Raw genomic sequence first — 14,354 nt, forward strand, 5'->3', positions numbered from 1 at the left:
GTCAACACTGTGGAGTTTTTGTGCAGTTACAGCAGCAAATCTTTTGAGTAGGGCTGCACCGATTGCAGTTTTCTGACATAATGATTTTGGCTGATGCAGTTGGTAACAGTGGCGTGTCTATAGTTAACCGCACATATGTAGACGCGACCTGGTGGTTTGGTCTGCCCATCAGCCCTTTCTCACAGCAGAACGAGTCAGTGGCTGGTTTTCAGAACTTTCTAGATAAGATTGGTTTCTCATTTGAATATTGATCCATTGCTGATCTCCCAACATTAAGGAAACCGGGCCGATTTATCAATGCACCCTGATAAATCTTTATCATTTTTGCCTGTCTGGAGGCTAAAATCTTTTCACATTCTTCTTTTCCGAGTCGCTCAGGCTCAGATTGAATGAAGAGCATTTGTAACAGATTCTTAATTGGATTTGGGTCTGGACCTTGGGACGTTCTAGCTCATCATGGATATCTGATGAGCTTGATTTTAGTGAAGGGCGTCTGATTACAAATGTTTTGATTTTTGAAAACAATATGTTTTGTTCAGTCTCTGTGGGTGTTTGTCATATTTGGGCTTTAAGTGTTTAGATTTATTTGTGCTGTTAAGGAGATTGTTACATTTGGTTTCTGTTCCAGACTGATTGAGAGATTGCTAAGGATTTCAGAGCTGGTAGATGTGAGTGTGCTTCGTGTCAGTTTGAAGTGTCTGCTTCTGCTGCAGAGGATGCTGTACTTCACTGGGTTCACCACAGTGACAGTCCTTGGTGTATTCTGTGTATTTGCATTGTAATTGGCAGCTGCTTTGTGGTCTAATAAGGAGCTTCATGGTTTTGTTACTCGTCTCTGGTGGGATTGCATCATGAGCAGTTTCCCCTCCCGACAGCGCGACGTCCCTTCCTGGCAAGAGACCATCATGTGCAATATCTGTGTTTTGCTGCAGCTGAGCCCCGTCTGAGCTCGTCTGACTCATTAGTGTGAATCCCAGGGAATCAAAAAATTAATTTCTGTCCCATCTGACAAATTATTATTATCGCACTGATTGATACCTTTTCTTTTTTTAGCTTCTGGTAACAAGGTACCTTAGACATGCAATGTGTGCAGCAGGGGAGGAACGGCTGTAACACGCAAAGGTGCTTCCAGAAAAGTTTGGATGCAGGAAAAATATAAATAAAGCACAAAGGAACAATATATATATTAGCTGATTATTCTAATTCTAACCTGTAGCAAAATAATTATTTTTTTTAACCTGCCTACCATTAGCGTTGATTTATTTGGAGCAGAGGTGACATCATACTGTGAGTGAGAGAAAGCAGTTTCATTAAAATTTTACTTTTTGTAAAATGAAGACAAAATTATTATTCTAAATTTGATGTTTTTTGCTTTTTTAGCATAGTTAGCAGTATTTGTCTGTATTAAGCCAGCCGGTCAGAAGTCAGATGCTCTGTAACAGAGAGCGATTCAAAGCTCAAAAGGAAATGAAAAAACTTGCTGTAAAACCTGTTGATGCGTCCTGAAGGAACAGTAGAGTTCCCTTTGATTTTTCTTCACTCAGCAGAAACGTTGCTAAGCATGACCAATTGACAGATGGATTAGATTTTTGATGTTTTAACCAGCTAGTCTACTATCTGGGCTGATCAAAGTCAAAGACAGTCTCTTTTAAAATTACACTGATTCATGTACTCTGGCTTTAGAAACAACTTGTTTGTTCTGTTTGAGGTAAAGCCTACCAAATGACATCTCCAAACATTAATATTTCCTGTTTAAAAAAAGAGATTTTAGGCAGGAAAAAGTCACCTCTACCTGTGTTAACCGAGCAGACGGACCTCATTCAGAAGTAATTCAGGATCATGTGATTATTGAGAATGTTGTGGCTCGTTTTCTGTACTGATGACAGCATGCTAATGTCAGAAAGGATGAAGAAAAGGTTGCTTCAGATATGAAAGTAAACCATGGCCATTAAGTGCTGCCTCTCAGCATGTTGATTAGACAGTAATTTTCTGTAGAGGAGTATCCAGACATGGCTGTTATTCATGACCGCCCTCATCCCTAATAACTGCATCTTGATTTATATCACTGTGTGTTTGCAGCATGGAGTCGTTCTTTCCATTCCAGTGATACATAATTCAAGTTGAAAGCTCAATCAAATCTGCTTCAGAGGGACTGGCAGAAAAACTGGCTTTGTTTTTAGTTCTGTGTTTTCACCTGGACAGCCAATTTGCCAAGTCAGTCACACCCAGTTAACAAAAGTCGCACCGAATTTACGCAGCGGTGGGTTGTTATTGACAACCCGTCATACTGTACATCCTGCTGCAGATTTAGATGGTGGAAAAAGTCAGAACAAATCAGGTTCCTGTCTCACTTCTTTAAAACATGACTGACTTTCCTGTTATCTCGGCAGGAAGTTGGCCTCTCTGTCGGTTATTACGCTCAAAAATAGATGAATATGAAAATGTGCCCTGACTGCAGTTTGACAGATTGTGTTGCTTTGCATTCTAGGTATCGGCCAACCAGTATCCATCAAATGTCACCGCCTTCCCAATTAAACCCGAAATAGTTTCTCTTGGGCTGGTTCAGTGTTGTTTATCATGACTATTTTCTCAAAATAAAACAGTTCAGACTCTAGGAGTTAGTTTTTTTATTTCCCAGTTCATGCTGTCCTCTCTTGCTCTGCTGAGTATACTGTCTGGGCAAACAGTTAAAGCCTCCCAGCTTTTTCTCCAAACCAACCTGTGTGCTTTGTGACGGAACAATGAAGACAGACAACACATCCCTGGGTGAAATAAGGAACTCCCTGTTACTCTTTCCAGCCAGCCTCCCTTCTGATCGCCACATCTGCATGACACATTTTCTTAAATTGTGACTCAAGGGATGCTTCACCTTGGACCTCACCATTTGTTCCAGTCTAAGCTTTTTTCTCCTCATCCTGTGGCTCTCATGCTTTCTTCTGCTCTCACCGCTCTGCCTGTTCTCTGTTTCTGACTGAATTCAAAGCTTGTTTCCTGCCTCTTCTCATCTCCTCTTTCACACCACTGACTCCACCAGTGTGGATCTAAGTTGCCATATGGGAGATTTAATTAGCGTACGCCACAAGCACAATCAGCTCCCTCTCGAAGCCAGTCAAGAACATGACAACCTCTGCTTCCCTTTAATACTGCTCTTAATTAGTGGTCGCAGCTCATAGCTAAAGACACTTGCTTTTTATATGCGAGAAACCTATGCAAAAGCTGGTAAAGGCGGGAAAGCAGTGAAACAAACCTTCCTTAAACTGCCCACTGAGAGGAAATTATACAGTTGATGCCTGACAGTCTGGTTTGCAGGATTCTATGTTTAGAGCAAATGTGTGATTACAAGAGCTGGTCTTTCATTACAGACGGTGACTTACTGGAACTTAGTAAGCAGGCTTTTAAGTTGGAGTTTTGCAAAAAAAATATTTATCGATACTTCTTTTTTCACACTTGGTACAGCCACAAAGTTCAGTGGCTGTTATTGTCATTTTCTGTGACAGACCAATGCAAAGTCAAGAACAACTGTGAAGAAGGAGGAAAATGATGGATAGTTTTCAATGAATAACTCGGAAGTAAAATACCTCAGCAGAGGTTTAGGGCGGTGGCTGAACTTTGTCCAAATGAGTTTTTTGTAAAAAGGGATAAATACTCAAAAAACTTGCATCCCTTACTGTTTGGTTTATATTTATTGTCATAAACATTAAGTTTAGTGTGAACATTATAATGTTAATGTTATTTCCTTCAACTTGCACAATGAACCTGAAATGGATAGTTGAGATTTCTTTTCAGATAAAGTTCTTTGCAGAGTGATAATCAGCAGGTGTCCGTACTAAACTCATCATAGACGGGCATTTTTGACTTATAGACAGTCAAAGATGATTTTTACCTTCTTAAAACATCCAACAATGAGAGAAAAATCCATACTGGTTCATGAATGGGTATCAGAATCAGCTTTAATTGTCAAATTATGACCATAATCTGAACTGAATTTCTGTTTCACATTCCTACAGTGTGCAGACGTTTAATATAAATGTATAAACTTTAAAGAAGATTATAAAACTGAAAGTACAATATGTACATACATATATGTATATGTACAGCCAATATATTTGTGTATTGCTTTTCTTATTAACCTTTTACATCTCCCTCACTTTTCCATTAGATTATTATTTTTTTTATAAATTTATCTGACTATATTTTCTCATTACCTTTAATGCTGCATCTGAAACACAGATTGCAAAGCGAAACACAAAAGACCAACGTAACCGAATACCTTCACCAAAAATAGATTAACAGGGTATGGAAAACATAAAATAGCAATTACTTAGATGTCCACAGTGTTTTATTTTTTTGGTTTACACAGTATTGATCAGAGTTATTAATGCATTGTTCTTGGTTTTTCTGGTTTTGGGTTAATGAAACACCATCACACTTTTTAGCAAAGGTTTCGAAATTATATATTTATTTAAAACTGTGAAGCCCTGGAACAGATGTTCCAAGATTTAAAAATTCGTGTTGGTAAAACCACCAGTTTCCCGTCATGAGTCCCTGTGGTTTAATGCCCTTTAATGTCGGAGTAACCAGAGGTTTCGTCTGGCTGTGTTGAGCAAAACGTTACGCAGCACTGCCCCTCCCTTACCCGTTGCTGCCTACTGCTAGTCAGCTGCAGCATTAGGAATAATGTCCAATAGGCAAAACTGGCCTTTAGTTCCCTGTTTCACTGTAAACTGGCTGAAGCTTTGGTGTATGTTGTTTCCCACATACTGCATATTTCATATTTTATAGGCTAAAAAGTGTAAGCAGTATAATATTTAAATATATACTGTATATATCTGTGTATGCCTCAAATAAGAGGTAAAAGGGTCAATAACCTTGAGCTTCACTTCTACCATTCATCTCTGCAGCCATGGACTCCAGGTTCATCAGCTCCCTTTATGCACCTGACAGGATATTGATTTTCAGCCTGGAGGCTTTGAAAGCTGGAGACAAAACAGGAAAAAGAAGTGGTTGGGGGTGAAGGGGTTCGTGGGTTGGTTATGGGATCCATGTCATCTCCTTTATAAGATCCGATTAGTGTCTGGAGATGAGACAGACTAAGGGAAGGTTCAGCCTGTCGCCTGTCATATAGTGTGATGATGGGGAGAGAAATGAGGAAGATGTAAAAAAGAAAGTGTTGTCAGATTCACTTCCTTTCTCTCTTTTTTTTTGTCATATCCTGATTGGTAGGTGTCAAAGCATATGCCTGCACAGGTAAAGCTCACCTTGATGTGATTCTATTGCAGCATCTTTCTGTAGAGATGCTGTAATAAAATCAGTAATTTTGGTTTAAATTACTTGGGTGCATCAGATTCCTACTGTTAGTTGCTGGAGGAGGAAAGGTGTTGAACATATTTTTTATTAAATTGATAATTCTGTGCAACAATAGGAAAACAACTGAGATCCGACTTTTTGCAGATAAGTGTGTGTGTGGGTGTGTGTCTCTTTCTGCAGAGCCTCTGACAGAATCTGTTTGTACAGTATACATTTCCTTAAAGAAGAAAAGACATGCGCCTTACATCTGAAACAATGTAAGACCTTTCAGATGTAAGGCCTTACATCTGAAAGGCCTTACATCTGAGTTGGCCCACTTGGACTTCCAGACCGCAGGAAGTCTGTCTTGTTTTGTGTTAGTGACCCAGGCGCCTCTGAGAGCCCCCATGTGTCTTCATTCACATTAAATTAAATGTTCTGTTTTTAAGTATCTGTTTCTGTTTTCTCTTGAGGCGTTTCTTCAGAGAATCAAGCAAATTCCAGATGACCAACAGTGTCTTTCACCTGAACACGTCAAGGTAAGCCCCCCAAAGCCCAACGCAAACACACAATGCTTGAAATATACCAATTGATCGGCCAGAAATTGGAATCAACCAATCTTTCATTGATCACCTGTGGTTAGTAACCAGCAGGCCAAACTTAGATAATTAGATAATTTCTTATCCTATTCAAAGATTCATCCAAACTAAGAAGTCCTACTTTCCACTTGTGTAAGTATTAATCATCTGCATACGCACTGATGCACGTTTTTCAATTTCTGAAACTTGAGATAAAGAGGAATAAACAGGCATAATATTGTAATGTCTTCATGTGCTATCTGGTTTAAAACTCTAATAGGTCTACGCACCTGCAGTACATTTTCCAAGATATTATAGTTCTTAAAATAAGGGAATCGGTTTAAATAATGGGCAGGTTAGCTGATTGGTATCAGCCATGAAAAACTTAGTTGGTGTGCATCTTAAAAAATATATCAGTTCCCATTAGGCTTATTGTAATAAGCAACAAATCAATTGATCACATGATAAATTATAACAGGCTGAATAATTTCCATTGACATGATTAATTGATTTTCTCTTTACTCTCTTTCTGCCAAAAACTGAATGATAAAAATCTTCAGTTTGGTGGTTTGGGCTCAGCTATCTATTTTCTGGAATAAAAAGTTTTTTTTATTTTTATAAAGACTTAATAATTTATTTTATTTGTTGTTTCTGTAATTTTGTTTATTTATTTTGGATATGTAAAATGCCTTAAAGTTCCAGTGTTAAATGTTTGTTAGAATTTAAAGTTTATTGGCCTTTAACAATGTGATCTTGCATTATTATGTAATTACCATTATATTACTTGAAAATGGTCTCAAAACAACAATATTATTGTTTATCTCAATAATTTCTGAGGGAATTTATCTAGTAACTTTTGTTACTGTGACAGGCCTCATTCTGACATACAAGTCCTCGGATGAAACATTTAACATTGTCTGCCTTATCTCCCTCTGTTCATCTTCCTTCTTTCACATCATCTTTTTTTGTATTTTTCCACACACAGATCCTGTTTTCCAACATTGAGGACATCCTGGAGTTGCATAGAAAAGTACTCTCTGCTGTGGAGGCCGGCTTGCAGCCCGAACCTCATCCTAACCACTCGCTGGGCCACGTGTTCCTGCAGTTCGTAAGTACACAGAAAGCAGAGGATAGCAGAAGGCCACATGGATTGAACATGCATACATGAAGTCTGCATTCAAAATCACAGACATAAAACACAAACTTGTTTTTACCCTTAACCATAGATGCAGGGAAAATGTCTTTTCCTTATCTCATGGCCCCACAAACCAAATCAGTTGCACCGATTCTTCATCATTTGGTGATTCTGTCTTCCTCTTTTGCCACTCCATCACTATCTGAAAGTCCAACTGACACTAGCTCAACCCACCCTTACTGCTCCCCTCTGGATGAACTCGTTTGGCCCCCAGGAACAAACAAAGAAGGGTCTGTGACCGGGGAGGAAGACATGGTGTGTCACTCAGCCAGGGGGACAATGTTCCTGCTGGTAGCGCTCAGGCTCCAGCTACTTCTTTCTCCCCTCCATTTGTCCCTCTGATAATCTGTCTTCACTTTCACTGAGGGACAAAATATGCCAGCATCAGTATTCTCTGACCAGGCAACAGGAGCTGAGTTTCACTTTCTCAGGTACAGCACGCTGAATCACGGGGTGGGCTTAGCTTTTTCTGAGACACTCTAACATTGTTGTGAAGTCATTTCAGTCAGACACAATCTGTCTGGTGGCACGGATGACATTTAATATCTGTCACAGAATTAGCTCATGAAACTGTACCTGCATACATGTGTGAAGTGTCAGGGTGCGAGGCCAAGTGTCAGGGCAGAGAACTGATTAACACATGCTATTTTTCATCTCTCTGTTCTCCGACTGACAATGGAAAGGGAAAAACTGAAAGATGAGAATTTATTTTGGTTTACCTGAAAAAGAGTTGATCTTTACAGCAGAGCTTTTAATTCATTTGACTGGTGTTAGACACATCAACAGTAGTTCAGAATGTTGATTGAAGGTTATGAAATGTGCTCGTGTTGACGGATTATGAACAGGACGGTTATGATACATTCAGGTCAAACAATTAGACTACTAAACAAGAATTTAACAGTATTCTAGGAAAAAAAACTGACAATCCAAATAGAGTATATGTTTGATTAAAGAGCCTGACTTCTCCAAATATAACATTTTTTGTTTGTCTAATTTTAAGGTACCCGAAAACACAATAAAACTTCATAAATCTTGAGCTTTGCTTTACTGGAACTCAGGTAAATCTCATATTATCTGTGTAGAAAATTTGAAAATGTAATATTTTAAAATAGAGGCATTGGCTGTCTCTGAGTTTCCTTAAAAGCCGTTAAAAGGTCTTTATGTTTTGTCATGATGGGATATTGTGAAACAGATGCCAGTTATATCACCATTATCAGCTAACGGTTAGCAGAGCTGTTTGTTTTTTACTCGTGGTTCAGTATTCACCGATTAACCTCTTCACTGATTTTCATTTCTAAAATATTCAAAAGAAAAAGAAAATTTGGAAGCTGAAACAGGCGGCTACGTTAGCTCCCAGACGACTGTTGAGGCATATTTAGTGTTTAATTAAACTATTAAAATATTCAGTTAAGCACTTTTATGGCAGGTCTCAAGTATTGTAGCAATCCTAAAACCCTGTAAATACAGAGTCCAATGTGCATCCTAGAAGATTTTAAAATGGAGGAGGCTTCTTCATCAGCCAACTTGACATGTAGCCTCTAGCTTGTCACACAAGCTCACAGCGACTCAATAACCACTTCCTGTCTTACTTCAAAATAAGACATGGATACAGGAAGTCAACCAGATCTGGGGATCATACCATTAGCCTTGACTATAACAACAACCAGATTGTGATTCAGGGAACAAAAATCATTTTGAGGAGAAATATTTTGGTTTTAATATAGATTTCAATTCACAAGCTCTTCTTACATTTCTGGGCTATGAGCAGGTGAAGGTCCTGCAGTCTGAAGCTGATGGTTAGACATAAAACCAGAGTTGACCTTTACCTTCTTAAAACAATTCATATTTCAAAAAAAACCTTGGCAGCTTATGAAAATATCAACTAATGTGGATCTACGATAGCAAGAGATCAGAAAAGTGTTCTGGCAGGATATAAATTACCTATTTGAATGTTCAAATATGGTACAAATGAAATATAACTGTGTAGGAGGAAAATCCATGTTGCTGCATGTTAAGCTAAAGGGATTTTGTGGGTCAGAGGTCAAGGTGAGCGTCTCTGAACTTCCACAGGCTTTGAATGTGTTATCTTAGAAACACCTGGAGGGAATTTCATTACATCTGACACGAATGTCCGCTTTGACTCTATGATAAACTGATTTCTGGGGACAAAGGTCAGTCAGGCTTCACAAAACACATTTTTTGGCTGGTACTCAAAATTTCAAACCCTCATTCGGTGAAATTTTAAACAATCAAGAAGCAGAAGGACATTCTATATGCTGATCAGTCTTTTTTTTTTTCTTTTTACTTTTACTCTCCTTTTTTGGTTTCACTATGTGGAAATTATTACAGGTTTTGCGGCTTTGCGACAAATGGCATTGTCCAGGTTTTCACTTTTTTCATTCAGAATTGTAGCTTTCCCCAGTGCAGCTCTGTTCACATATCCATTACACTTCCATGATCCTCATCTCCTTCAACGCTGAGTCCTCTTGGCCAATCGCTTGGCCCATCTGGTGCCCTCTGACCGCGGCCCTTGACCTCCACCAAAGGTCAACACCATGACTGCATGACTGGGATTTGATTAACCTCCTGCATTGTTCAACAGCACCACAGTGAGAGAAGAGAACCGGGAAGATTCAAAGCTATTTAAAGTCGGATGCTGCTGAGATGGCTCAGAAGGAAGCAAATTCATTTCAAATTTATTTATTTATTTTAGCTTAAAACTCTTATTGCCAATTTTCTTGTTACAAGGACTTTTTTAACTTTATTTGTAAATACTTAGGAAATGTAAAAACCCTTGCTTAAGGTTTACATTATCTCCAGGATTACAGAATCGTGCAATTATGAAAAAGATGATTCATGTCGAAGAGGTTTTCCACCATTGTTTGCTCCATTTTGGGCCATGTATATATAGTGAGGCTGAAAGAGGCAAACAGTCATGTCAGTCTACATTTTTTAAATTCTCCTAACTTTGCCCACTACACTCTGACTCGACGCGTTTCCTTCTGTGAGATCCCGCGCTCCCATCCGAGTCTCCAGAAAACATTCCAGTGACTAAGAATTGAAATACAGATTGTTTATCATAGGAACAGCTGAAGCATTTGAGTTATTCTTGGCATAAGTGACATCTTTCACAGCGACCCTGGACTTCAGGAAGAACTGCTGAAATAAAGTTTTTTGACCCCGGTTTCATAAACAAGCTACTTTGAGGGCTTCTGAATCAACTGTGCAGTTGTCCTGATGCATGGAAGAGAAATATCTCGAAGAGATTTCTATTTTACTCAGGACAAATCAATGAGCCTGATCAAAAACAAGATATGAAAGATGATTAAGTTTGAACCGGGTTACTACAAGTTCAGCAAGTCAGGATAGCTGTAATCACAGATTGGGTTTATAGTCCTGTTCATTATTATGATTATGATTATGATTATTATTATTATAACTAATAGTAATAATAATAATAATTGATTTTCTTCATGTAGCAACCACCATTGTTTTTCATTTTCTTATTTTTGGGGGATTTTATGTTTTTTGAGCAACATTATGTATAGTCCATAGTTGTGAATTGTATAGAAAACTGTACATAATTTAAAAAAATATTTTTTAGAAGTAAAAATCTGAATTGTGTGGCTCTTCTGATGTCCTTCACTCAAATACCTCTAAATAAGACAAACAAATGGCGCTCTGCTCAGATGAGACTGAAAATGAACTTTTTGGTAATCCTGGAATAAAACCATGAATATTTGTGTGTTCACTGATCTACTTTGTTTTTCTATGTCACATAAAATCCCAGGAAAGAACCTGGAAGTTTTTGGATGCAACTTGTCAAAATGTGAAATGCTTAAAGGAATAAGAATAGTTTTGTAAATCAGTGTATATTACTGACATTTTGAGATACATAATCTGGACTTCAAAAGTAAGTAATGTGAAACCAATCCAGTATTTATTTACAACTGATGTGATCACATTACAGGCATGTCTTCCATTGGTAATCAGTTATCTAAACAGGAGATGATGACATTTCTTTCTTCCAAAATTCACCTTATAAAGCTCAGAACGAATATATTTGGCTCTTTGCTTCCAGGAATGTGAAGCACTCATTCCAGTTCAGGCTTTAGCAACCCTTTATCGATCACGCAAAGTGTAGAAATACAGGCATGCATGAAACCTGAAACTTTTTTGTACCAACATTCATAGACGTCCGCTCTCCCACTTCTCCTTTTCTGTTTGTTGTACGTCATAGTGGAAATGAATAAACAACATCCCAAGATGTAGCACTTCCTCATTTTCATGTTAGGTGATGCATCATGCTATGCAACAAACCACTGACTGCAACAGATGCAGAACCTTTTGTCAGGCTGGCATTTAGATCCAGTTACAAGAAGAAATGCAACACCTGGTCCTGTGAAAACATGGTGCAGCTTCAGTTGTATTATTCATGCGGCACAGTACAGGCTGAAGCTGAACGCACAGCCTGTTGCTGGTCAAAGCCCATTAAGTATAGGTAGCTAGTAGGATGTGAAACCATGTGCACAGTGAATCCTAATCGTGACATGTAGAAACTGAAACTAATCTGAAACAGCCTTGTAAGGGAAATCTAACACAGCAACAGGAGCTTGGTTGCTGCTCTAAGCTTCATCTGTATACTCTGTCCAGAAGAGTTTGAACACAATTTAAAAGCCACTATCTGCACTTACATTATAAATGTGTGCAAATCTTTGTCTATTTTTTGCTAATGTAAAAAAAAACTATTTTGTGGTGTTTCCATTAAATAAGAAATTAAATTGAAATCAAGTGTGAATAACCTTGTTCTCGTGATAAGTCATTAAAAACAATGGATGCAGTTACATGAGATATATTCATAAATCAGCCATGATGGCACTAGTGCTCATCATCTATCAGCCAATCAGAGTAGTCGTCAGCATCTTATTCAGGTATTAGAGCAATAAGCCCCACCCACTTGGGAACTCCTACATATGCAGCGTTTTGGGGAAACTATAGTCGGTAATTTTACAGAAGGATTATGGATTCAACACGTTGGAATTACAAAATGAACTTTTAATGAACTGTGATACTGAGAGCTCAATTAGCTGAGGTGGATTCAGCTGCACATTGTCTGAAAAACATAAAATCTACAAAACACAAAATGGACTGCTGAGTTTTCGTTGTTTTTTTTGTATTGCCATGTTTCCATTAAGCAAATTTATTTTTTGTTATTTAAATTTGAACAACTCTATGGTCAGTGGAAACACAGCTACAATCAAACTTCTGAAGTGTAAAGATTGGAATATTTTTATGAAAAAGGGTAACTTCTCTTTAACATCAACTTTTGATTTTATTTACTTTTCTTCCTACACAAAACTGATCTCATTAAGACTCTCATTTAAAATACATATTTCCAAAATGATGCAAACAATCACAGTCCAATGTGAAGGGCAAACAGTGTTTACTGCACACTGACAACGTCTGGCAGAAAATTCTGATCCAAAACGGCACCGAGAGCATTAGCTGTTATAATCGACACATGGTCTCTGACTGCCTGTATACAAACATAGATGAATCATTCTTTCCTGTTTGTACAAATATATGTAACGGCGTCAGCACGCACACCCACGCAGGCACACGCCCACACGCACACTGCTTATTAACCTGATGTCGAACTTTGATAAATGTAACAGTAATGGCAGTCTGGATTGAGGGAACTCTCACTATGTGTTCTTAAAAAGAAAACTGTGTTAATCAGCCAATCAGAAAACCACAACAGCAGATTTAAAGCTGCGTCTGCCAACCCACAGCGATGTGGCAAAATGCTCCACATCTTGTAAACATGCATGACTTGCATTAAGAGTGTGTGAATTTTGCATTCTGAGGTTTCCCAGTACATTTTGTTAAAAAACTTACGTTAACGTTTGGTGGTACACTTCAAGAAGTCATGTTTAATAAAACAAAACATAAAAACAACATAACTAAACATGGCCTAGTCAAAGTGCAGACATAAATCCAATTGAGGATTTCTAGAAAAACTTTAAGAAACTGCCATCAGCATATGCTGTGTGTTCTCAGACAAGAACACACAGCTGGTAGATATGCGTGTTTGAAGACTTGCAGCTGTAATTGCAGCTAATGGTGGTTGACTCACTTTTCATATTCTGATTTGCAAAACACTTTGAAAGCCTCAGTTCCTTTTCTGCCATTTACAGTTTGATGCTTTGAGTTGTAAACTAGCAGGTGAAATGTGTTGGGTGGCCGTTTGAAAAGCTGCTTTACTGCTGTTTTCAGAAGCAGAGCTTCTCAGTTTACGGCGAGTACTGCAGTAACCACGAGAAGGCTTTGCGACTTCTGATGGAGCTCAACAAGATTCCCAACATACGGACCTTTCTACTGGTAAGATAAAATATATATCCTTTCTTTTAAAATCTTTTTCTTTGTTTATTCAGAGGGGAGACTGAGGTTTCTTTTTTGCATACTTTTTGTCTGTTATAAAAATACATAAAAATTTGGGGTTGTAACCTCAGAGAAACTGTGAATACTTTTGTTAGACTCTGGATGACTTCACAGCTGATTTTCCTCTGGGTAATTATTTCTTATTCTTAAATGTTTTTCCGTTTTTTCCCCTTTGACCTACATTTGCTTAATATCCTGACTCCTTTCCGTGATCCTGCTTCGTTTTCACCACTCCTATCACCTCTATTTCCATGTTAACACTTGAATAAAGGCCAGATACCATAACAAGGTCAGGAGGTTCTTCCTGCCTGGACAGGAAGCAACCATCGTCAAGGTCACTTTTGTGTATTGTTACACTTGTAGTGCTTCCTCTGCCAGCTGCTTCCATGTTTTGACACCCAAACCTTTCGGGCACCGGACAATGAAGTCAAAATGGTGCCGGGGGGCCCTGAGCAGGTAGCGGGGGATCCCCGACTCCCAGGCAGTGAAGTCATCCTGGGATCAGCCAGCTGTGGACTGTTGGCCGCCGTTTCTGGATGGGCCGTGAGCTCTGAACCCCCCACGTCTGTCACAGTCCGGCTGCTTCCATGACATCCAGGGGATCAAGGCTGGATTTTTAAAAATGTTTCTTTTTCTCTTGGTTGCAGATTAGCAGCAGTGAACCGGTGGGTTCTGCATGATTCAGATGCTTCCAAAATAAAACCATTACTCAACATCTGGCTGTGCATCAAAACGATTATCAGATGTGTTTCTGTGTAGCAGAATTCTGCCAAATAAAATAAAGCTGAAATCAAGAAATAAACTCCATGTTGACCTAGCAAGGATCTTTGTAGTAGTACAGGAAGACATATATA

At 38.5% G+C, this 14,354-nt stretch overlaps 1 protein-coding gene across 2 annotated transcripts in view; it reads left to right on the plus strand.

Annotated features, from left to right (window-relative positions):
* prex1 (phosphatidylinositol-3,4,5-trisphosphate dependent Rac exchange factor 1) overlaps nt 1-14,354 on the plus strand; it is a 99,535-nt gene that overhangs the window by 12,793 nt on the left and 72,388 nt on the right. For both annotated transcript variants that reach the window (XM_023329927.1, XM_023330184.1), the window contains exons 2-4: nt 5,760-5,825; nt 6,850-6,972; nt 13,336-13,440. In XM_023329927.1, coding sequence (XP_023185695.1) covers nt 5,760-5,825; nt 6,850-6,972; nt 13,336-13,440 — 294 coding nt within the window. The remainder of the gene's footprint in view (nt 1-5,759; nt 5,826-6,849; nt 6,973-13,335; nt 13,441-14,354) is intronic.

This window comes from Xiphophorus maculatus, chromosome 1, assembly GCF_002775205.1.
Source record: "Xiphophorus maculatus strain JP 163 A chromosome 1, X_maculatus-5.0-male, whole genome shotgun sequence".
In the NCBI taxonomy this organism is placed as follows: domain Eukaryota; kingdom Metazoa; phylum Chordata; class Actinopteri; order Cyprinodontiformes; family Poeciliidae; genus Xiphophorus; species Xiphophorus maculatus.